The 24,411-nt window shown below is 41.6% G+C and overlaps 1 protein-coding gene across 21 annotated transcripts in view; it reads left to right on the top strand.

Annotated features, from left to right (window-relative positions):
- Positions 1–17,781: 17,781 nt before the first annotated feature.
- MDGA1 (MAM domain containing glycosylphosphatidylinositol anchor 1) overlaps positions 17,782–24,411 on the top strand; it is a 337,350-nt gene continuing 330,720 nt past the window's right edge. For 8 of the 21 annotated variants that reach the window (XR_015796959.1, XM_025164692.2, XM_088145339.1 and 5 more), the window contains exon 1: positions 17,785–19,233. Coding sequence is in view for 15 of the 21 variants with exons in the window: in XM_025164692.2 (XP_025020460.2) it covers positions 19,167–19,233 (67 nt within the window). In the remaining 6 variants the exon portion in view is untranslated. Of the gene's footprint in view, positions 19,234–24,411 lie in introns of all 21 variants that reach the window. The other 13 variants (XR_003084348.2, XR_015796954.1, XR_015796957.1 and 10 more) reach the window with 4 other exon arrangements.

Genomic DNA, 24,411 nt, shown 5'->3' with positions numbered 1-24,411 from the left:
ACTGCTTGGCAATGAGTGGGTGCAGACCAGTCAGATATTTCAACCAAAAAGCATGCAGATCATCTTCACCTGGTGCTGACCAATTCTTGAGCTTCCTTGCCCTTTTCTACCCCATTTCTGCTATTATTACAAGTTCTATCATTTCAGCTTCTTTTTTATTCTTATCCACCTCCTTTATTTAAGCTGCATTCTATGAGTTGTCCCATAGCTGTGCTCAGAACTGCACTGTTTCTTCTTTGTCCAGTGTTGACTGGTTTGTTGTAGTCTCTCCATTGATGAATTGGTAGAAACGTTTTTGATTCAACTGAAATTGGAGATTCTGACTATAGTGTGCATAACTGCTGATCTTTTTGGCCATGGCTGTTATTTGCTGCTTTATTATTTCCAGTGCGTCCTTGATCTTCCTTGTTTCTAGGTGATGTTTCTTGATCAGGTATTCTTGGTCTTCTTGTTTTTCAGCTTCTTTTCTTTCATCTGTTCTAGCTTGCTTGCATCTGACCTTAGCATGCTGATCTTATTTTCCAACCTGATCTTCCATTTTGGTGGTGCACTGTTTGACTTTTATTCTTGTTTGTTGATTTTGCATCCAAGGTGTTCAATTATAATGTGTTGTACATTAGTTGGTTTGTTTCTTGCAGTGAGCTGGTGCTTATATTTGATATTACAGTATTGTCATCTTTTAATACTTGTGTTAGCTTTTTCTTTGTAACAAGCTTCAGTGCAGGCAACCTTATTCTGTTGTTCTAGAAGCTCAGTTATTCTTTGTTTCAATTCCTCTTGTTTTTTAATTATTATTGTTATTACTTATGTATCAAATGAATGAATAAATAAATAGATATATTTCATTTGTTTAAATTTGTTATGGCTGCCCAATCCAGGAAACTCTGGGCAGCCTACAAAATCCAAAAACAGTTAAAAACATAAAACAATACAGACAGCCCAGACTAAATGGCCATAACAGTAACAGGAATCCACAACTGGGGCTCCACAAATACTCTGATCTGACCACTGCCATATCTTAAAGTATTTCTAGAACTCCAGGAGAGTGGCCGCCATCCATATCTCTGGGGGAATGCTATTCCAGAGGGCAGGGACCATGACAGAGAACACACACTTTCTCGGGCCCACAAGATGACAGCATTTAATAGAGGTGACCTGGAGGGTGCCCACTCTGCTGGAACATTCTGGGTGGGCAGAAACAATTGGTAATAGGTGGTCCCTCAGATAACCAGGCCCAATGCTATCAAAGGCTTTATAGGTGATGACCAACACCTTGAGTTGCACCCAGACGTTGACTGGCAGCCAATGCAGCTCACACAGCAGAGGCGATACATGGACATAAGAAGTGTCCATTACTCTTGGACCATGCATCTTGAACCATTGTAGTTTCCAGGTTGTCTTCAAGAGCAGCCCCATATAGAACACATTGCAATATCCAATTGTGAAGTGACCAAGGCATAAATAGCCATCTGAAGTGTCCTCCAGTTAAGGAAAGGATACAAGTGGTGCACAAGATGAACCTATACGAGGGCCCTCCTAGCCACAGCTGCCACCTATGATCATTTGGTTGATTTGATTTTAATACAAATTTTGTGGCTTTATTGCTGATTTATGATTTAGCTTCATGTGTGAACCAGCAACTTTGTTCAACAAGCTGGGGTTAAAACAAAACATTGTTCAGTATAATGTGTGAACCGGGCCACAGAATTCACTCTTTGCTGATTTATTTATTTATTCATTCATTCATTCATTCATTCATTCATTCATTCATTCATTCATTTATTTATTTAAGGTGTCTTTGTGCTACCCTTCAAGAAAACTTCCCAGACTGGGTTACATAAAAGAATGAAAGAACAATTCAAATTAACACGACATTCTCTTGAATAAATTAGGGCTCTTTCTCCCCACCTCACTGCCGGATGCCGTAACTCTCCTTCTGCCATTTGAATTCCTTCACAGGCACATTTTCAGCATTGGCAGAAGATTTGCCACCTGGTAGGCTCCATGTCAGGCAGCAGGGTCCTCCCAGCCAGCAGATTTGAAGTTCTGTGCAAGACGTTAAGCACAACATTGCAGGGCAACTGGGTTTGCCTTTTTAAAGGAGTTGAGGACTGATCAGTTCACCCCAGCCAAATATACCGTAGGAAGCAGACTGGAACTACAAATGCATGTGAAGATGACTATTTGGAAAGTATAAGGAAAAGCTTTTTGAAATTGTTACTTTTTTCCCTGTTACAATGCTCTGAGTTTGAAAAAAAAAAATACAAAACAAATCTTGCCATTTAAAATTCTGCCTAGTGTTTTTCTTCTAAGTCATCCAGTGCATAAACATCTTGCTTGCTGAATCTCACTGACAATGGAACATTTCCTGACATTTTTGAATAAATTGCGTAGGCATGTTTTGAAATGAAAATAATATAAATGGTCTACTGTTCAAAATGTTGGCAAAGAGTCTAGGAGCTTCTTCTGTTATCCTGTCTGCCCATTGAAATTACAGGCACCTATACAGTCTGAACTGACTCTAAACTTTTTAACCATCAAAAGCACAAAAATGGGAATAATCCTCTAAGGGGTGTCCAAAGGGAGGCTCGAAAAAGTCAAAATGCCAGCCAGAACCACCATCTTGACTTTATTGACCCCTCCTGTGTATGCTCCTGAACCATGACATAGACATAGGCTTGGTTCACAGAGTGCAGATAATGTGCTTGGTCTGGCTTTGATGTAGCACACTTTGTGCATCCAGCCAATTGTAGTTTACTTAATGAACTATAGCTGAACAATCAATTACTGATTCTGTTTCCTATGCCAACACAGCCTGGCACTCTGGTACTAATTGTTACAGAGGGTCATCATTTGTGACAAGAGGGCTTTTACTTTTATTTACTTATGTATTTACTTATTGCTAAATAAATAAATATGCTGCTATCCGGGAATCACCAGTGCACCCAGGGCAGTATTTATCCTATCCTCTCTGTCTCCTACTTCACCTTTTCCAAAAGCTTTATTGCTTTATTGGACTGTATCAGCAGATTGCAAGGGCAGCCATGCTGGGCTTAGCAGCATCTTTGGAAATTACAGATGCCTCTTTCTCCGCATGGTCCTAGGCATCACATGGCAAGCATTTAGATGGCTGCTATCTCATTTATCCTGAGCCAGTAATAAGAATGTTTTCTGAAACAGACCTCGTAAACCATTAGGCAAATCAATTCAAACCCGGCATGGCCAAATGGTCATTTCCCTGACCTAGAACAATTGCATGTGTCACTAATATATGTTGGAAATTGATTGAGACAGCTGACTTTTAATAATAAAGGGGATTACTATGATATCAAGCCAACAATGGGACCTTCTGAAGATTTGCATTGGGGCCATTCCACATTGAATCTATTCCTAACTGTTCTGGAGGCAATGGTAATAATAAGACAGTCACGTAGAGAGGATGATAGATAAAACTCTAACCTATAAAAACATCTAAACATACACTTTAAAATTGGATGTGTGGGGTATGTTGTGTATATTTGTCTGGGATGAAAGTCTAGGAAGTCAATAGTATATAGAATTCTAGTGCATGTAGCAGAAAGCTGGCAAAATTTACAGTAACATACATGGTAGGCAAAGACCCAACAACAGAAATTTTGTAGACATTCCAGTAGGTTTAAATTAAATATAATTTATTCAAGATACACTCGTTTGATAGGTTGGGGTAAAATAAAAGTTGAATTCTGAGGAATTGGGAATTGTTGGGAAAGATTTTAAAGAAAAGAAGCATAGAATGAACCCCATTGTTTGAGGAGTTAAACTAAAAAAACCAAGGATATATTTCTCGAGAGTTTAATGAATTACCCACCCCAACTTGTTGTCCTCCAGGTATACTAGACTACTACTGTTCTGAGAATCCCCAGCCAGCACGGTCATTTGCTGAGAATGCTAGCAGTTGTAAACTCAGATCTCTGGCAGCCATGAGATTGGAGAAGTCTGCTATGCATAGACCATGCATCTGACTTTCTATTATTATACCATATTCAGTTTTAGTTATTCTATCTTTCAAACGTTTTTATAGAGCTGCACAAGCCATTGGAAAGGGTGGATAGTTTGATGGAGGAAAATTGAAGATGGTGGTGCTTTTTAAACTAGTAAAAGATTTCTGGGTGAGTCCCTAAAGCAATCAATGAAACTGTGAACAGAGGGAGAGAGAAAGAGACAGGAAGACAGATTTGTGTAATGTATTTATTTTTCCCTTTTTAAATGTTTCAACTCTATAATAAAATTGACTACTAATAGATTCTGAATAAATAGAACATGTCCTAATTCAAGATATATGTATGGAACCTGTCTATGACACTAGCATAGATACCTTTTAAAAGGGGATTTGCTCAACTAATATGGAGTTTCCTCTAGCCTGCTATCTTCCAGATTGTTAAACCAGGACTTACTGAATCACCTACAATTATGTTAAACTATAATCCATGCTTTACCAATTATGAAGCTAGGTTTACACAACATATTAAGTCAAAACCAAATAAATCAAATCATGCTTTGATTTGCAGAAAGTAACCCAAGCCAATATGTTTCTATGGGCCCTTCCCTATTATTGAATTCAAGAGCTATCCTCCAGGAGTCGGCATGAATGTGCCAGCACATAATTCACTCCCCCACCTCTACTGCCTCTGTCCTGAATCACTGCCAAATGGTGTGGTCTTGACTTGTGAGTGCGCCACCAGTAATTATAAAATGATTGTATTTCTTCTCCACTTTTGCCTACATCCCCCTTGGGCAAGTCCCCAGCTAGGAAAGAAAACATCCACTAATCAAGCTCTTCCTCTCACACCCCATTTAGACATTTTGAAAGTTAAAATAATGTGAAATAAAGAAACATATATAGCAGAAGTAACCTCAGAGAGGTGAGAAGCAACTTCTATCGGGTACTTTACAACAGAACTGAAACTGACTAGCTGTTGGGCAATCAGTCTTATTTGGGGGCAGGTTGATTGAAACTGACAAATATTAGGAAAGTGGCAAATAAATAAGGAAGATAGCACGCATGTAAAAAGGGCCAGGGCCTAGACTGTGCTGTCATGACCACCATATTGACTTTTCTGAACTCCCCTGCAGAAGCCCTTGGTACTTCCTCCAATTTTCTCCACAATAAGTGCTGATGAGAGAGCGATTGGTCCAGAGTCACCTACGACTCTTAGCTTTCACGGCTGACCTACATTAGCCTGTATATTACCTCTACACACACACACACACTTAAGGGACTGACTTTGAAAGAATTTGGCTTTAAACATTAATCAGGTGGTCTCTAGGTTTTGAGAATATGGAGACATTACTTTCCAGTCATACAATTCAAGAAGCTGCCTTTGCAAATGGAAAATTGTTGCTATAACTGGCAGACTGCTTGGTACTTAAGTACAAGTCTTTATCAGATGTGCTTGCATATTAAATAAGAACATAAGAACCTAAACTCTGACATACATACCCTGTTCAAATTGGAGAATGTTGTGTTCTTGGAAAAAATATGCATGCTTTTAAAGTGGCTGAGAATAATTGGGATATTAGGTGAGAAGTATGAAATTTATTATATCCTTGTACTGTTAATTAGTGAATATTAAGGATTTTTTAATATGAGGCCTACTAGATTATTGCACTTATTGTCTGAAAGAAGTATCAACATCATTTTGAAAATGGGACAAGGGATGGGGCCAAGCTTTTAGTCAGTTGCCGCAGAGATTATTTCTGCTTTCAAATGTTTTTCTTCGACTTATAATGTAACAGGGCAGTAGTATAAGCATTTGCAGGAATAAAGTTTAGTGGTTTAAGATGAGATGGTATAAGAGGTAAAAAGGCTGTAGCCACTGGAGATTTACTTATATGTATACTTATTTTAAATGTTTATAACTTCAAAGCTAAGGTTCCTGACACTGTTTTTAATAAGATTCCCAGGAAAATGTAACTTAAAGCTCTTTAAAAGACTACCTCCAACTTAAATCCTCTGAATCTTATAGAACGTCAGTGGTATAGTTTTCTGGCAAAAGCAAGGGATTGGTAATGCTGTTATATATAACTTTTCTAGATGAACCCAATTACAGCGTTTATTAGATAAATTATATACAAAAGAATAAAGCAACAGTAAATTGGAAGACTAATTTATATTAACTGGAGTTAGTCCATATATGCTTGGGCACCATTCTTGCTACTTAAGAATAATTGATTATAAGATATGGATATTTCTTTAAATCATATTTCCATAGATGTGATAAAACAGGTTTATCTGTTTTTTTGTAAGAATGCAATCACCTGCATGGAAAAAAATACATGAATTATCCTCATTGCCCCCACTGGAAGATTGCATTTTAAAAGAATCTATACTTCTATAAAAAATATTTACCAATAATTTATAATAGTACCTTACAAGCCAGCCAGCCAAGGTGGTCAGTTCCCTTTCTACAGAAGACAATTATTTGTTCATGAACAAGAGAACCTCAGTAGCAATAGAAGCAGAGAAGCTACAACTATAAGAAATGAAAAAGAAGGCATTGTTATTATTTCTGACTGTGGCCACCCAAAGATGAACAGGCAGGTGGGTCCATGGGGGCAGCGGGGAAGGTTGTGTCAAAAATAATACTGTATGCATACACAAAGGGAGGGGGGGCTTTGATCACAGGGCTGTGACTATTTTAGCTCACCCCTCCTCCATTGACACCCTTTGAGTAGGATTGGAACAATTACAGCCTTTCAGTGTCACATGATATTAATCAGTGATGTAAGACAAGATAGATCCAGGGTTGCCCATGGGATGAGGTAAAAAAAGTAAAGATGGAGGCTATGACTGCCATCTTGACTCCTCCTGCAGATGCCCCTGGCCAGATCTCTGAGTTCACATGTCACACTTAGTATAAAATTATGAAATAGCAGATGCTTTCTTTTAGAGCTTTGCTAATGATAGCTGGACTCGCTCCCCCTCCATGTGGCTCAAGCTGGGCTGCTTACAAACTCAAGTAAAGCAAAAATGGCCTTTAGAAATTCTCCACTACATTTGAGGGCAACGAAATTGGGTGGATGATTGGAAGGATAAGTGGATGATTACCCCATAAGTTATTGCTCTAAATTTATCCAAAAAATTATTCTAAACACTCAGTAAAAAAAATCCAAATTAGATTAAGTTTTGTGTGAATTCAATTGTTGTTTTATGAGAGATGTTACAGGAGTTGTTACAATTAACTTCAGGCTGTTTTTAGTTTACCTTATTTAGATGACCTGGGAAAAACTCTCATTTTGAAGAGTAATATAGGAATCCATATTCATGTTCATATGTGTGTCTGTGTGTGTCTATGTGTATCTATATCTATATTTATCTATATACATAAATAGCTGGCATTGTGTACAGGAACATCTGCATGGTGTATGGGCTAGACCAGTTCAGATGGGAGATTCCACAGAAGATTGTGGAGAATAACAGGGCTAAGATCCTGTGGGACTTCCAGATCCAGACAGACAGGCAGGTACTGGCCAATCAGCCAGATATCATGGTAGCAAACAAAGACCAGAAGACAGCGGTAGTGATAGATGTAGCAGTGCCAAGTGACAGCAACATCAGGAAGGAGGAGTATGAGAAGCTGGAGAAGTACCAGGGCCTGAAGGAAGAACTAGGGAGGATGTGGAAAGTAAAGGCCAAAGTGGTCCCACTGGTAGTAGGAGCACTCGGGGCTGTGACTCCTAAGCTTGGAGAGTGGCTCCAACAGATCCCAGAAACAACATCAGAGCTCTAGGTCCAGAAGAGTGCAGTGCTAGGAACAGCTAAAATACTGCACAGGACCCTCATACTCCCAGGCCTCTGGTAGAGGACCCAAGATTGAGGAAGACACATACCACCCAGAGGGGTGAGACTGGAATTTTATATGTGTGTGTGTGTGTGTGTAAAATATCACTAGTATTTAAATTCAGTTAAAAAAAATTAGACGTTGCTTCAACATCAAAGAGTTCCATGTTTGCTGGACTGGTATAGTCTGTGCTATGCTGCTTTCATTGGGAGTTTTAGAATATTTTCTATTTGTTCATGGGAACAGGATTCTCAAGGTCAAGTGGATTTAGAAGGCTTTACCACAAAGATCTCAAACAGCTTAGCCTTCTTATGGTAATGCTGGTACCACTGCTCATAGATGGAGACTTTCTGTTTCTGGAGCCAATTCTGTTCTTCCTTAAGAAGAATAAACTGGGCCTCTGATCATTCAGCAGCATTGAATACCATTACATTGACAGGCATATGCTGTTTGTGGATATAGCAGAAAATCAAACTTGGTTCTCATCAGGGATCCCAACCAACAAAACTCACTTTCCAGTATCCTATAAAAATATCTGTAGGAAAATTAATATAATTTGCTGTCATTCCATAGGATAATATAGGCCACACATTAAAAATAGGCAGCATAAAAGAAGGTGGGACTTGAATTAGTTCTGTGATACACGTCCATTAGGTTCGCTTTTATAGTGAGTAAATTACAGGGAATGTATGTGAAGTATTCTGTTTTCTGTATGTAAGTATGTATGTATGTATGTATGTATGTATATATACTGTGTATCTACATAGAACCATTATCCCCAGTCATCTCATGCTACTATGTTTTCCTCCTTTTTTGTCAACTTGAAAAGGGTTTATTCACTCTGCGATCACAGCCAATCAGGGAGCATGTAGTAAATGTTGTGATATAACTCACAGCACAACACAGCAATTAAATTTGGCTGTGTGACAGAGATAGCAAATGAAATCTCTCATTACCCACACAAGCTGCTTTTTCTCTTATTGCACAGAACTGACATAATATACCTTTCATTTGCAAAATGCTATAATCAGCAACATTCAAGGTACAAGGAACCCTGTGACATGGATTTCCCCAGATACCTGACATCCACATTAAAGATTCAAGGTTTCCTGGAAAAGCTACATGTCCTAAAGTTACTAATATGATCATAGTGTATAAGATACCAGGAAAGAAGGAAACTAGCTGAGCCAGGCTTACTTTAACTAAAGTTTGTTAACCAAACCACAATTATCTGGGTTAACACAAAATGCCAAGTCTTAAACCATGGTTAGCAAACCAGAAGCTGGGCTCACGTGTCATGCTAAATGAACCCAAACCATATTATGATTTAATATGAATCCAGCCTGACCTTTGAAGAAAATGGGACATAGGTTTATAGTGCCCCTGAACATTTCATACAGAACAGGTTTGTGTTCCAAGTTAATTACAGATCTCACCAGCACGTATTGCTACATTTAGGAACAAAATCCAACCATTAGAGTTTATTTCACCTTTTGTGTTCTGAATACTCATTTCTATGGATACAGTGTCCGATAAAACTCAATGCTTTTAAGGTGTTTTTCTGGAAATAAATGTTTTCTTCTCCTTGGGGCTGTGTGTACCTTCGAGGTGGAATAGTAAAGCATGGGGGAGGTGGGGTGTTGCGGAATTTCATTATCTCCTTTTTCATAAACATCCTGTGGCACCACTCTAAATCATAGTGAAACTGATGGAACAAGTTATTATGATAGAATTCCCACTGCTTGTCAAGCAATGTAATCACCACTGATTTTAATTGGAACACATATTACACAAAGGGATATTGGCGCCAGACTGGATAGGGTCATTGAGATGCTGAAAATAATTTCCTGGTGTTTGGGGTCATCTGGAACAGCTTTTAAGAGGTAATGACTAGGAGAATCCAAGGACAAAGAGGCACTTCCTTAGGGTGAGAAACAGAAATAGGCTTATTTTGCTTAGTTTTTACTGTTATAAAGACTTCACCCTCCCCCAGTGGAAAATGTATTTACACAAAAGCGAAAACAGGCACTATTAGAGCAAAGTGAGAATATGAGAGACAAATCTAGCTTCTATTATGTCATCACTACTTTTACTAGGAACTGCTCAAAGACATGAAAAATCAGCAGTCCAAAATCAGCAACACTGTTAGGACCATTGTGCTGCTGTTTCATGGGGGGGAAATCCTGAAAAATTCTATTTATTTTGAAGCAGGGGCTAATTCTAACATTTAAGAACAGTAGTCCCAATTATTAACTTATTTTTTTCACCGGAAGAAATGCATTGAATATAAAGTTAAAGAACGAAAAGCAAATCATGACAATTAGTCTTGGGCTGCAGGAATTCAAGCACTGCTCCACTGCACCTTCTTCCATGCCTAAATATAGTTTATTGCACACCTTTCATTATTCTTTAACAGTTATAATGGCTGGATCATAAAACAGGTAAATAAAAACCAAACCACATTACAACTTAATGTAATGTGACAATCTAGCCATAGATTCTCATCCCCTTCGTAATGTGTGGATCCAACTTATGTCCTCTAATATCCAGCGCTTCTGCCTTTATTTGAACTATGTGTTCTTGTATGTATGATGAAGGCAAAGAGAAAAAAAAGATCTCAGGCTTAAGAGCTACCTGATGAAATCTTAAACACTTATTCTAAAAGAGAAACATACTAGAGACAGGTGATGGAAATGTCAGATCTAGAGATAACTGGGGCACAGAGATAGCAGCTTCATCCAATTGTCACAGAAAAAGGAAGAGAAGAATGGAGTGTCCCAGGTTATCACCTGGAAGCATCAACCTCAGAAAATTAATAGTACAGTAACTGGACCTAGGCATTCCCCAATTCAGCAGTCATCTTTTATTTGGTGACACTGTGAAATATACACGACTGATTTTCTTTCTTTGAACACATTGCTTCCAGAGACTGTATCTCCTCCATATAGAAATGTGCTAATAAGTATTTATGCATTTTTAAAATAAAAAAGTCCGAGAAAATGTGCTTAGGTTAGCCAATGAAATGTATGTGCTTGGTCCCAACTGGAAGATTGGCTGAGATTTATTCTTTGTACCCAAATCAGCGTCAGGAGAAGCTACAGTTTTCATTATTTTTAGTATATGACCTGTGGAAACTGGCAGGCATGTAAGTACTAAAAGGGCAGAAATAAATGTTTGTATAAATAAATAAATACATAAGAAAAATGATGTGAGAAAATTTATATGAAATGTCCCACTTTGCAACAAGAACACTGAAAGGTAATATTTAACAAGTGTTACAAAGTGATAGACCCAGGCAAATAATTCATAACCAGCAAATGTAGTCATTTTTATACTTTCTAGAATATCTGCAAATAGACCAGCAGCTTGCACATCTTTATTATTTCATTAATATTTTATTAAAATATGCAGGTGGATTATGAACAATGCACTTGCTGTATGCTTTTTAGGATATATTGTTAAGTAATATCATTGACTATGCAAAAGCCTTTGATTGTGTGGATCACAACAAACTGTGGCAAATTCTTAAAGAGATGGGAGTACCAGACCACCTTACCTGTCTCCTGAGAAATCTGTATGCGGGCCAAGAAGCAACAGTTAGAACCGGTCATGGAACAACCGATTGGTTCAAAATAGGGAAAGGTGTACGACAAGGCTGTATACTGTCACCCTGCTTATTTAACCTATATGCAGAGTACATCATGAGAAATGCCAGGCTGGAAGAATCACAAGCCGGAATTAAGATTGCAGGGAGAATCATCAACAACCTCAGATATGCGGACGATACCACCCTAATGGCAGAAAGTGAAGAAGAACTAAAGAGCCTCTTGATGAGGGTGAAAGAGGACAGTGCAAAAGCTGGCTTGAAACTCAACATTAAAAAAACTAAGATCATGGCATCTGGACCCATCAATTCCTGGCAAATAGAAGGGGTAGAAATGGAAGCAGTAACAGACTTCATTTATTTGGGCTCCAAGATCACCGCAGACGGAGACAGCAGCCATGAAATTAAAAGACGCTTGCTCCTTGGGAGGAAAGCTATGGCAAGCCTAGATAGCATATTAAAAAGCAGAGACGTCACCTTGCCGACAAAGATCCGCATAGTCAAAGCTATGGTTTTTCCAGTAGTAATGTATGGCTGTGAGAGCTGGACCATAAAAAAGGCCGAGCGCCGAAGAATTGATGCCTTTGAACTGTGGTGCTGGAGAAGACTCTTGAGAGTCCCCTGGACTGCTAGGAGGTCAAACCAGTCAATCTTAAAGGAAATCAACCCTGATTGCTCATTGGAAGGATCGATAATGAAGCTCAAGCTCAGATATTTTGGTCACCTAATGCGAAGAGAGATCTCTTTGGAGAAGACCCTGATGCTGGGAAAGATTGAAGGCAAAAGGAGAAGAGGACGGCAGAGGATGAGATGGTTAGATAGCATCACTGAAGCAATGAGCATGAAACTGAGCAAACTCAGGGAGGCAGTGAAGGACAGGAAGGCCTGGCGCAATATGGTTCATGGGGTCACGAAGAGTCGGACACGACTTAACGACTAAACAACAAGTTAAGTAATAACAAAACATAATTATATGTTTTAATATAAAGGGTTGGTTGCTGTAAATTCTTTTAATTCTGTGTCTTTTCCCTCTTGAAAATAGAACAAGGGAATATTTACATAAATGCAAACAGAACAAATATTTTCTGTTAATATTGATGTATCTTCCACTTTTGTATTATTTACCTGGGTCAGCTGCTTGCTCCTAGTGACCAAGCTATAGGCAGGAATTATAATGAAAAGTCCAAAGACAACAGTTTATATGGCACAATCTATTAATTTTATTCATTAAGCACCATAAAAAGTAGTTCCCCAGGTTTATGTATTAACAGTATGTGTATCCTGCTGATTTCCAAAGACTTCCAGCAGTATACAGAATATAAACATAAAACTTCAAATAAAACCAGCCCCATTCCAACTAGATTATAGGACTTTCAGGAGAAAGATGCCTAAAAGAAACTGTCAGGAAGGGGACCAATCGAATCTCAGGAGGAAGCATATCCCACAGTACAGAGTGTCCTTGCTTCTCTTACCCTAGCTCATCTGGAATATGGGTACTAGTTGGATTTACATAATCCACACTGTAGACTATGAAAGCAGGATGCACACTTTAAATAAACAACCCTGCAAGGCCACAGGTCTCCCTTTTTGCATCTGATTAATATTAGCACAATTCCATGAATGCAACCAGTCTTGTTTTCCATTTCTCCAATACTTGTCAAGCAATTACTCTGATTTGAGCACCGACTTGAAGACTTGCTTGGTATACCCCTTTAAATGCAGGATCAGGTTGTCAGGATCTACTGCTACCCCGATATATCACAACGTATGATGTTGCTAAAGCAGGCAGATGCAATAGCACCACTTCTGTGCCAGTTAGGGACAATCGTAGGCAAGTTGAGCTCTTTTGAAATTAACAGCGTTTAACTTCTGAGTTAACTACAATTGGGTAGCAAGGATATTTTGCACCCCAGATGGAGAACCCTCAGGATGTTGCACAATCTATAGCCAGTTCAGCCAGCAAGGAGGATTGTTTGAAACAACCTTTGGAGTGCTGCACTGCCCATTTTACAGTAAACAACTCCTGTAGTCCTCTGTAAAGGTGGACATTAGACATCCTCCTATCTCCTCCTGGGCATGCAAATCATTACCATTTCTCAGACAACATACCTGTAAATGTAATATATGAAGTAACATGGAGTATGGCCTTTTCCCAGATCATTTCAGCCCTCTCCAGCTTCATTTATCAAAGAATATGGTCCCAGTTAATAGCCTGAGCTGCTCCATCTCCCCCATTGAAGGAAAATTGGTTGTTTTGTGAGAGCTTCTCTGACAGTTCTTGCTCTCCCTGTTGCTGATGTCAGCGAACCACTCCTTCCCATGGCTGAATGCCATTTATATTAGAGCAACTGCTTACTAATTAGCAGCTATGTCTGTTAACTGCTTATTTGTTACAGCATGAGTTAGTAACCAGTCCTTGGCTGGGCCATAACTCTTTATAACTGGGAGAGTGATTCTTGTTCATAGTAAATCAATACCTCTCAGTCTACCAATAAGAAATACATTATTCCCCACCTCGGGTATCACATCTCCTTTCAGGCAGGCTGGATCTAGTAAGATGAAGCAGAGAGCAATGGTGGTGACACCCCCTAGCAGGTGGGCCGTTGTACACAGTGATGTATTAACAGGCATGATTGTCGAGGCAGCTACGTTCTGTAATGATATATGGCAACCCCTTTTATAGAACTGCTGATAACTACATAACACAGATCCTGTTGAGATATAAATATATATGAATATGACTATGGAAAATCCATTGAACAATTATCCAAAGAGACAGTACAAGCTGTCTTGTACTAAGACAAAGTCCAATGTGTCTTTTCTGATTTCCAGAACAGCTGTATATAAAGGTATAACTCAAAAGCCTACCATTAAGTGATAAAATCCATGGAAAGCTAGGAAGTCCTAGCACACAGTACTATTCTCTCTCTCTCTCTCTCTCTGTAAATGTTACATAGTGAGAAGAAATAAGGGGAAAGCTTTGGTGCCTCAGGATGCAACAACCATGCCTTTGGTGCTGCTTAGAAATCCCCTTCACCCTGCCTTGAGCCTCACATAAGAAAGGCAGGACATAAATGAAATATAAATGAAATTAAGAAATATATTTGAACTGACACAGAAATGGCTTATTACAATACTGCATGTCTGCAACAAAAACTTCCAACAGGTCAGTTGCAGAGTCACTATAAATCTTGCCTTACAAAAATGAATACAAAGTGCCTTGCAAGGCAACGTTAAGAGATTTGGGCACTCAGGGCAGAAAATCCCAGATAGCCCTTTGGCTACTGAGAATATGTAGGGCTAATATATCTGGGCTGCAGAAGCCAGTCAACCATTAGCTGCAGCAAAGTTAGAGGTTTCTGTTGCCATCTAATGATTTAGATTTTTCCAGCTTGCCTATGGTAGCTTTATAATGGGATGCCCTTTAAAATTGGCCAAGAACTGCTGCTTCAAACAGCCACTCCACTCTGGCTAGAGGCAGGGTAAGGCAGGGCCTCCTGCTTTGGAAAACCTCTGAATCCAGCTTGAATCATTGAGAGTCAGGCAGCATACAAGTTGTTGTTGTTGCTATTCTGTTGGCTCCAACAACTTGCCTGTACACATGTGCATCTCCCAGAGGTATCTACCCTGATAGCTTCATTCCGTCCTCATGAAATAAGGAAAGGGGGTAATGAGAGACCTTAAAGAGGAGACAGCCTGAATTTTCACCAAAGGTGAAGCTTGGTGCAGGCAAGGAAGAGGACAGAATGTTTCTGCTTATTTGTAAAGACTGAAAGGGATCCTTCCATCTCCACCAGGAACTCACTGTTGAACAGAGACAAAATGGAGACAGGCATCTAGAAAGGATCCTAGAGGGACATTTCTGTCATACCCCAGCCTCCACTGCCTTTTGTCTTGCTTTTTGCATGTGTAAGAGGAGAGGAGGCTGCTACTGCAGCTGCTTGCAACAGAACCAGACAAAGAGAGGAGAAATCTCTGTATATCAAATGTACCTCCAGCTACTCAACCACGCAATGATCAAAATAAGAATCAATTTCCTCAATGCAAGAAGTTCAGTAGAAAGAATAAACACTAGAGTCCCATTTTCCCCATCACCACAAGGTTTCATGCTGAAATATACGCATTCCTCATTACTTGCAGGTAGCTCAAATCTGTTTTATGTGCTGGGAGAAAATAATGCTTTATAGTGCTATTTTAAGACAAGGGTGAGCTGATGGGAGCTCAATTATTTAAGGAGATGTATTTGGATAAGGAGTAAAACTTAACAGAACTATTATCATTTTCAGGAGGGCAAGACCTTTCCAGATTAATATTTTAAATATTTTAAAAGCCTCACTTGCATTGTCTGCACACCTTTGCCCTATCTTTCTATTACAAGAATCTTCAAAGGAAATCTCAGTGTAAATGTGCAAATTAAACCCATGTGCCTTGAGGAAATTTAGTTTAATACCCATTCCCACATGAACATGGAATATAGAAAGTGTGTAAGGGAGCTAAAAGGAAGCTGAGGAAGAATCATTTTTCTAGATCACTGATCCCCAACATGACACCCTCCAGATGTACTGGGCAGTAACTCTAACCATTCTTAGGATCAGAAATAAACATGATTATATCCAATTTATCCTGTCATTCTTCACAGGTGACCATTTCTTGCTAGCTGAGGTTCTCATGAGCTGTAGTTCGAATGCCTCTGGCTAATGCCAGCCCATCCTTTTCTAATCTGGGGCTGTGTTTGCCTCTAGTCCCCAGCATGTCTCAGCAGAGTCAACAACCATGCTTGCTGAGAACAAGAGTTGTTCTCTCCTGGTCCATTTGGAGCTTACTATATGAGGGAAGGCTGGCTTAGATCACGTTGGTGGGAATCTGACAGCCTGCCAGATACAATTTACAATTTTTTTTTAAAAAAAGTGTGTGTTAGCTTCACACCTTAAGGAGAAATTCAGCTGCCAGTAAAATTCTGACAAGGGTGGGCAAAGCCATTCAAAAGCCAGAAGGAAATGGGCAGACAGACCTTTGCTCTATCCTGGCAAAAGAAAAAAAAGGAAAAAAAGGACCATCTTAAACAGAGACTCCACCTCCGGCTGCTTCCAGCAATGCGCCCCTTGGGGGGATTTGCTGAGTGTCCTGAGCCATCTCTCTCGATTCTTGGAGAAGTTGTTTGTCTCCCCCGGTCGCGATGGGGAGCTTCGATTTCCGCCGTGAAAGTGCCTCGCAGCAGATGGAAAGCGCAAATAACGCCCCATTGCCTCCAAACTACACTCGCTTGCTACGGTTCCACGTAAGAACAACAACATACCTAATGGCCTCAGCGGCCCCGGGATAAAAGCCCTCGCAGCAGGGCCAGAGCGACATGCCGTGTACCCCTCCACACATGCGTGCTGAGCGGAACGCACGCGCGCTCCCTCTCCAATGGTCAGGCAAGGGGGCACGGACGGGCGCTTCCTCGTGCAGAAAAAGGCAGCGTGCAACACCCGCGCGCCAACAGCATGTGTGTAACATAGCTGCGCACCATGCGTGCTCCCACGCGGCCCACGTGCTCCTAACGCTATCCCAATACAAACCAATCCTATATGGTTGGCTCTGCTGCCCAGCCCGGCTGCTGCTCGTCCGTCTCGCTGGCTCAGCTCCCTCGTCTCCGTTCACAAGACCGAGCCTGGGTACCGGGAAATCGTCTGCTCTTTCTAGGATGGCTGAAAAACTGCAGCAGGTTCCTGGTATTTCTTTGCGGAGGAAGAGAGGAAAAAGAAGAAAGGAGGACTGCGAAAGCAAAGGAGGAGAGAGGAAGAAAGCCACCGCCAGGCAATAGATCCATCTTCTGCTCAGCCTTGTTTTGTTTTCTAATTGGTTTCGAGCGAGGCGCGGGGGAATTGGGTCGGAGGCAGGACGCCGCTCAAGCACTGCTCAGAGGATTTAATTGGTTCCCCCCTCCCCCGCCTTTCTTAACTAGAGGGAATCAAACGGGAAAAAGTGAGGGGAAGAAATACACATGACTCGCAGATAAATCTTGCAGGCTTACACATTTAATTAGAGGCCGCAATTAGAAGGTTCCCCTCGCTCGGGAGAGAGCTCTTTTCTGAGGCATCCAGGAAATACGGACAAAGGTGGTGGTTTGGAGAAGGAAGCCAGTTTAAAAAAAGGAGAAAAACTAAATTCTTAGAGCTAAGTGTCCGCCTCACCGGTCGTACGTCTGAAATCCAAGCGAGCCTGCGACTGAATTGCGGCGCGTGCGGTAACAATTTTCACCCACAAGTGGCGGCGAACTGCAGCTGTGGCATGCGGGCCATTTTTTTAAAAAGGCAGCATTCTTCTAGGGAGGGGCGGAGCCGGCGCTTGACACGCCCTTTTTACAGAGCAGCCTTTGCTTTTCAAGTTAAAAGCCACTTTTTGAAAGTTCCTTATTCTTTTGCTCCCCGAAGTTACAGTTAGAAAATACCTGTCTTCCCCGCCTTCAGGAGGAAGAGCAGCGAAGGCTGATTGTAATGTCTGGCAACTCAAGGGAAAGTAAAGGAAGAGAGGCAAGTCTTAACCGCTACTATACCATCACTCAGCGTGCGGAAACTTTGTGAGAGGAGGAGGAAAAGTCGCATCTACGAACTGGACAAAGCGAGCGGAAGGGGGTGGAGAGGGCAGAAAAGCCCAGGGTTGATTGTTTGCTTCAGCAAGGCGGCTTTGATGGGCGCGAGGCGGGACACTGCAGCTGAGCAAGATCAGCTTGGCGGCTGAAAGAAGCGAAGAACTTTTGTTTTGTTTTTTAATATAAATATTCCTATATGGAATATAGGAGTAGCTGCACAAGAAGACTCGTCTTTGCGTTTAATTAATTTCAAAGCCGGTGCTGCTCCAGGAAAAGAAGGGAGAGAAGAAAAAAACAGCTATAGGCGAGAAAAAGTGAGAATTACCTTTCGCCCCAGCTGCTGCGTTTCTCCCCCACTCGCGCACACCCACTCCTCCTCCTCGCTTCCCTTGTTTGTTACTGGGGTTGCAGCCAGAGGCTTATTAGCTAAGCGCCCCCCTCCCGCCCCGTATCTGTGTCTTTCGCTGTCTCTTTCAAGTTGGCCCCAGTTGGCAGGCAGTTTGGGAAGCTGGAGCGTTCAGAAAGCACTTGACGTTTCTTTCTGCGCAAATATGATTCTCCCGCCTTGAAAAGATTGGGGCACCGCCGAAGGGCAGAATCGCCGAAGTTTCTCTGGATTTGCTTCACCGCTGGATCGCCTCTGCTTCCTAGCTCCTTTTTATCTGTTCGGTTAAGAAAGCCTCCATTTCTTTTTTCCCCCCTCTCTCTGTTTTGTGCATCTGGGCGTGAGTGAGGCTCTGTTTGTTTTTTCTCGGAGCTTGGGAAGAGGAGGACGGGGCAACGAGACCCCTGGCTTGCCTGCTTTCCCTCGCACCTTTTCCCCCCCTCCCCGCAACTCCGGGTCTGGGGAGGGATGAGGTTTCACTTGGTCCCAGCTGACTGTGTGCGCGTTTGTTAGGAGAAGAGCGAGAGCATCCCGGGAGGCAGATTGGCTGACTCGAGTTCGCCAGCCGGGCTGAGGCGTCCCTGTGGCCGGCGCCTGCTCTCCTCCGGAGCTGCATTCCTCCCCTGCTTCAAGGCCGCGGAAAGTGGGGTGCTGCAAACGGGGATTTTTATTTTTACGGGAGACGCTCCTCGCCTTTTTCTTGGATCCACCATCTGAGGCTGCCAGGGCTGCCTTTGGGTCTGGCTTCTATTCTTCGCCGGCTATGAAGGTTCTGTCTTGAAGATGGAGACTCTCTGGCTTGTATTCATCTCGCTGGTCCCGGTGTACATCAGGGGACAAGGGGTCTATGGTAAGAGGCATGGGGGTAACTGTAGTTTTCTTCTTCGGAGGAAATAAAAGGTTGAGGTTTGGGGGGCAGTAGGCATTGAAGGGCTCAGCAATAATCAGATCAAAGTTTTTTGTGTGTTTGTTTTTGGAACGCACCTGCCGCGGAATAAAGTAAATGACATGGGTAAAATGAGGGGTGGGAAGTTACTGATGCAAGCCCATCCAGCTACTTTGTAATCTCTTGCCACTGTGACTTTGCCGCCGTTCCTCTCCTCCAACCCTGACCCTCCTATGGTTTTCGAGGCCGGAGATGTTATGCTTTTTTAACCCTTTGAAAGCCTCCATTTGAGCGATGCGAGGGGAGAGGAGGACGTTCGTAGCCGCGCGATTCCGTTCGGTGGAAACAAACCAACTTGTTGTTTCTTAAGAGTGGTGGGCCATTTGTGCGTCTACAAGCCTCTGCTGTTCTTTGGGAAGGACAAAGCTGGTCAATCCACCCGTTCCTTCCTTCCTTTTCTCCGCCTTCATTTCGCTGTGCTTGTCCCCTTTTGGATCGCCCATTCCCGTTACTAAAGTGACCCGTTAACCCTTTCTCCTCTTCCTCCTTTGCCAGTATGGATTACTTGTCGACCCTCTGCCCCTTCAAAAGAGGATTGGTGCACCTGGGGAGCCCAGAGGTGGGCAGAGCCCCCCCCCCCCCCCCCCCGGCTTCTGAACGCCAACGTTTTAAAATGCTCTTCCGATCCTGCCGCACTTGGAAGAAAACAGGCCGGCTACGCCTGGAAAAGGGATCCGTTTCCTTTCTGCCACGAGGCGGCGGGAAGTGTGATTCGGGGGCTTGCCTCCGGCTCGCGAGAAAGGCGTCCCGGTCCAGTCGTCACTGAGCTCTGGAGAATTTAAAATGAAGCGGGACTGAGTGAGCTCTGCAAAACAGCACAGCGCATGCACGGGCACCGTTGCTGCTGGGATCTCCCCCCACCCCGCTCCTCCCGGGAGTCGAGAGGGGCGCTTGGGGAGCACCAGCGACGATAAAGAGCCGAAGGCTGGCGCTCGACAGGAGCGGCCGGTGGTGGGAATGAGTATTCCCGCCTGCACACCGAGCGCTACGGTGGGAGCGGCGCTTGGAACGAAAGACGAAAAGGCGGAAGAGCGCCTTTAGTACAGTAGTTGTCGTAGATCGACGCTGTCCCTCCTCACTTTTCTTGCCACAGTTTTTAAAGATCCCCTTTTACCGCGGTTTGGGAAGGAGATCCGTTCCACAGACTTAGTAAACAGGTTGATGTCCCGTTTGCAGAAGGATACACATTCACACACAGGAGCACCCAACTTGGCAGAAATAGCTGACAGGCATGTCAGTGGTACCTCTAGAAGAGACACAAGGTTATTTATCACTTGGCAACATAGTCTGCTCTGGATGCAAAGGGTAGACTATCCAGTCACTATCCAGTCATGGCGTTTGTGTGGTGATGATGAAGACCTCAGCTTTCTAAGGCATGACAACACCTTGCTCTTTTGCACAACAGCCTTGTGTATCCATAGCTGTAAAATCAAGTTCTCCAAACCCCTATTCCTCTACATCCCTGCAGAAGGAGAAGTTAAGGAGCCTCGGCCTTCTCTATGACTTAATGGGAATCAAGCCACATTCAGCTGGTTTTTCCAATGGGCAACCTTTACTAAAGTTGTAGTCCCCAGCTACCGCGAAAACCTTTGTAGGCTGCTTTAATGATGCAGAAAAAGAAAACGAAAATAAAAGGGAAAGGATTCTTCTCTTCCTCCACCAGGGCAACAATTGTTAATTCGGGTATTTGCTTTCAATAGATACTGTTTTGTTTTGTCTTGTCCCCTCCCCCAATGCCTGTGCCTGATAAGAAGGGAGAATATGGGGGAGAGATTAAAAACCTGGAGGGAAATTACAAGGCATGCCCAAGAGAAGTGAGATGGGGTGTGTAATGTCTTGGTTGCAAGAGAAACATTGTGTTTGCAGGTTTTCACATCCCCATGGGTATTTTGAATGCTTCCAGCCAAACTTTTTATTTTTAATTAGCTTGACTGTTGCAGTCCAAGCAGAACTAGTGGTGTGGGTTTCTGTTCTGAGGCCTCTTCAGGGCCTCTCAAGGCTGCCAATCTTCATACATGACTGTATTCTTTCAGCCTTAATTCTGACTCTTATTTTTTAACCAACTTATCCCCCTGTCCTGTTTCTTTCATTTCTAGATTTTTCTTTATGCCTTCCTCCCATCCTCTAGATGTTTAGCATAACATCTCAGGTATATTTCAGGAAGAGAGAGAGGGACAGAAAATGCAGAAAGTCAAACACAGAGAAAGATGCAATACACAGTTTCTTGTTTAATCAACAGAGATTATTTGCTCCTTCACTTGTAGGAGCAAACAACTGTTATTTGTCTTCTCTATTACTCTTTCAATAGCTTATGGAGAGATTAACCATTTTAATTTGCACCTATATCTCTAGTCGTAGTTCAAGTGAGTGGAATCAGTGTTCCACAAACTTTCCATGGTCTACTATCTGCAGTCCATTCCCTTTCCAAAGCAGTTTTCAGCCACTGCTAATTATTTTAGATTCTGAAGAGAGAGCTATTAATGGTTTGTGCAATATTGAACTAAGCTTTTTGTTTTTTTGGGGGAAAAAAATCTAATCTAGAATTACAGAGTCCTGCCCTCTCCTACTCCTTCCACTAAATTTGAGCTTCAACTGTACCTTTGAGCTGAATATAATATGAGAAGTTGATGTTCTTAGTGGTTGACCCTTGTGACACTGGACATTTTGTGAACTAAAATGTTATGCATCAGCACATTCTCCCAACTGGACATTATTTTTAATACTGTAGTGGTTATAAAAGAAGACTAAGAAAGGGTCCTTGCACACATTGTCATGAAGACTGTAAATATAATCTACTAATCTAAAGTAAGATTAAATCACATTAAACTACCCATTGTGGGCCTTCATAAAGGGTCTCTACCATGTTTTATTCAAATGGAGGGAACAAATTAGATTTGTGCTAAGAGAAACACTTGGACCACAGGCTCAGAAGAACCTAAAGAAGCTTGCTATAAAATTGATCTTTGACCTGATAACCGAACAGAGTCTGAGTCTTAATAATCTTCCTTTCTGATTCCATCCATTCATCCATCTTTACTAAAAGGAGAAACTTAAGATGGCTACTGAATTTTGTACCCCCCCTTCCCCAACTGCTAAATGCATTATAGCTGTTAAAAAGAAGCTGCCAGTGACTCTGACTATATTTGTCTTCCATGACCAAGTTCACATGTGCATGTGAAGCAGCTCATCACTCATGCTAACAGATCCCTTGTGTAATTTAATTCCTTTTCTTTCTTTCAGCATGGGCTGCTTTATACTTTGTGGAGGTCACAGAATGCCGTTTTATGTGGAAAGAAGGTTACCACTGTAACCCTGAAGAAAAGTAAAGAAAATCCATTCTCAACTACAAAACAAGCCGTTCTGCATGAATGGCTTGCCATTTAATAAGGCTCCCATAGGAAGAGATTTAAAGTGACAAATAAATCAGGGCCGGCTCTGCTATTGAACACAGTGTTGCAGCTTTGCTAGGCAGCTGGATTTGGGCATTGTGAATGAGCAGTAAATCTAATGTATCTTTTATTATGTTTTTACTCTCAGGAAGGGGAGCCCTGTTGGCTTACTTGCCCAAATAACTTGGGCTGACCTTAAGTGTTCTACGGCTTGATTTGGGCAGACACCACTTGCTATTCTGCCACAGGCAGCAACATTTTGTCAGCTGGTCCTGGCGGGTTACAGTTTTGACATAAAAATGAGTCCTAGGAGAGAAATAAATGAGTAAAAAAAAAAAAAAAGAACTATGTCTTTTCCAGACGGAAAAAACCCTTTAACTTGCTTTCTCCCCACAGCCTCCTATTAAGGATAGTTGAGAATCCTGTAATGTTTTCAAAGACTGTGATTGACAAGGGTTGGCTGTATTTCAGAGTGAGAGCTTGCAGTGAGCAGTTTAGAGTCCAGGGTGAATTGGAGGGCTACCCATTTTGATCAGGAGGCATCTGAATTTTATTGGATTTTCATGCCAATAGTGGTTACCTGCCAGGACAAGGTTGTACTGTGTTAGCGAAGCAATGAATTGTTGCCAACCCTAATTCTTTATTAGAAAAGTGGGAATGTTATGCAATAATGAAAAATCTTTGAAACACTTCCCTCATACTATACTTGTCCTTACAGTATGCATAAAGCAATAGATTTTCAACCTTTGAAAGTATTTCTGTAGCAAAATGTCCTAAGCAGCAGCTGATATACACACGCACATATACATATACATACATATACACACGTGTGTGTATGTATGTATTAAAAAATAAGGAGATTAAAATATATAAAATTAAAAATAGGTTGAAATAGGTATTGGAGATGAGTGGAAAGAAGGAGTTGGAAAGAAAGGACATGCTCTATTTTCATAGACAAATATCAGATTGCAGACCTATTTTATCTAACAAATATGAAGTATGTATATATGGGGAGGGAGTAGCTTCTCTTTTTAACATTTCCTATTCTGTTTTCCCCTTTGTCTTTCCTTTCAATTTCCAGTACTATTTTAAAGCTCACTTAGTAGTCTAAAATCTTGTGAAAAGAGGGTTTTGCTGCCTTGTTTTGAACTGTAGAAGCTGGACTGCTGTTTTATTTACCTTAGAAGGAGGATTTAACAAACCTTGATAGGAGTGTTTTATTGCTAACATGGATCAGCTGACAGCCCAACTTTCTCTTACTGCACTGAGGAAAAGGCTGAGCACCGGCAGTTCCTCATCACTGTCCCCTTGCAAAAAGCAAATCTTCAAGGAACATTCCAGGGCAGAATAAAGAAGCTGAAGGGAGGAGCTTCAAAAGAACACATTTGGCTGCATATCTGGGAAAAGCATCCTTCATGAACAGTCAAATAGAAATCTTACAGGGGAGGATGTAGTTATTGTAGACTTGGAAAGCAGACAGAATATGCACAGCAGGAACTATTCTTCACTGCTGACAAGACAGAGAAAGAGCGGGAAAAAATCTGGCTTAGTGAATGATTCCCCACTTTCTAAGATTATGGAGTCAGTACTATATTTTTGAACTTGGCAAGGTGCATAGTGAAATAATCTTCTTGTATTTTAATGTCCTGGGAGGAGGATTGAGGAGAGATGATTGCTTTCTTTTTACCACAGT

Source organism: Python bivittatus, unplaced genomic scaffold (genome assembly GCF_059951505.1).
Source record: "Python bivittatus isolate LINGU-HERP-01145 unplaced genomic scaffold, Pbiv_v1 ctg000020_np1212, whole genome shotgun sequence".
NCBI lineage: Eukaryota > Metazoa > Chordata > Lepidosauria > Squamata > Pythonidae > Python > Python bivittatus.
The sequence above is the reverse complement of the archived record's forward strand: the minus strand, read 5'-3'. Positions and strand labels throughout refer to the sequence as shown.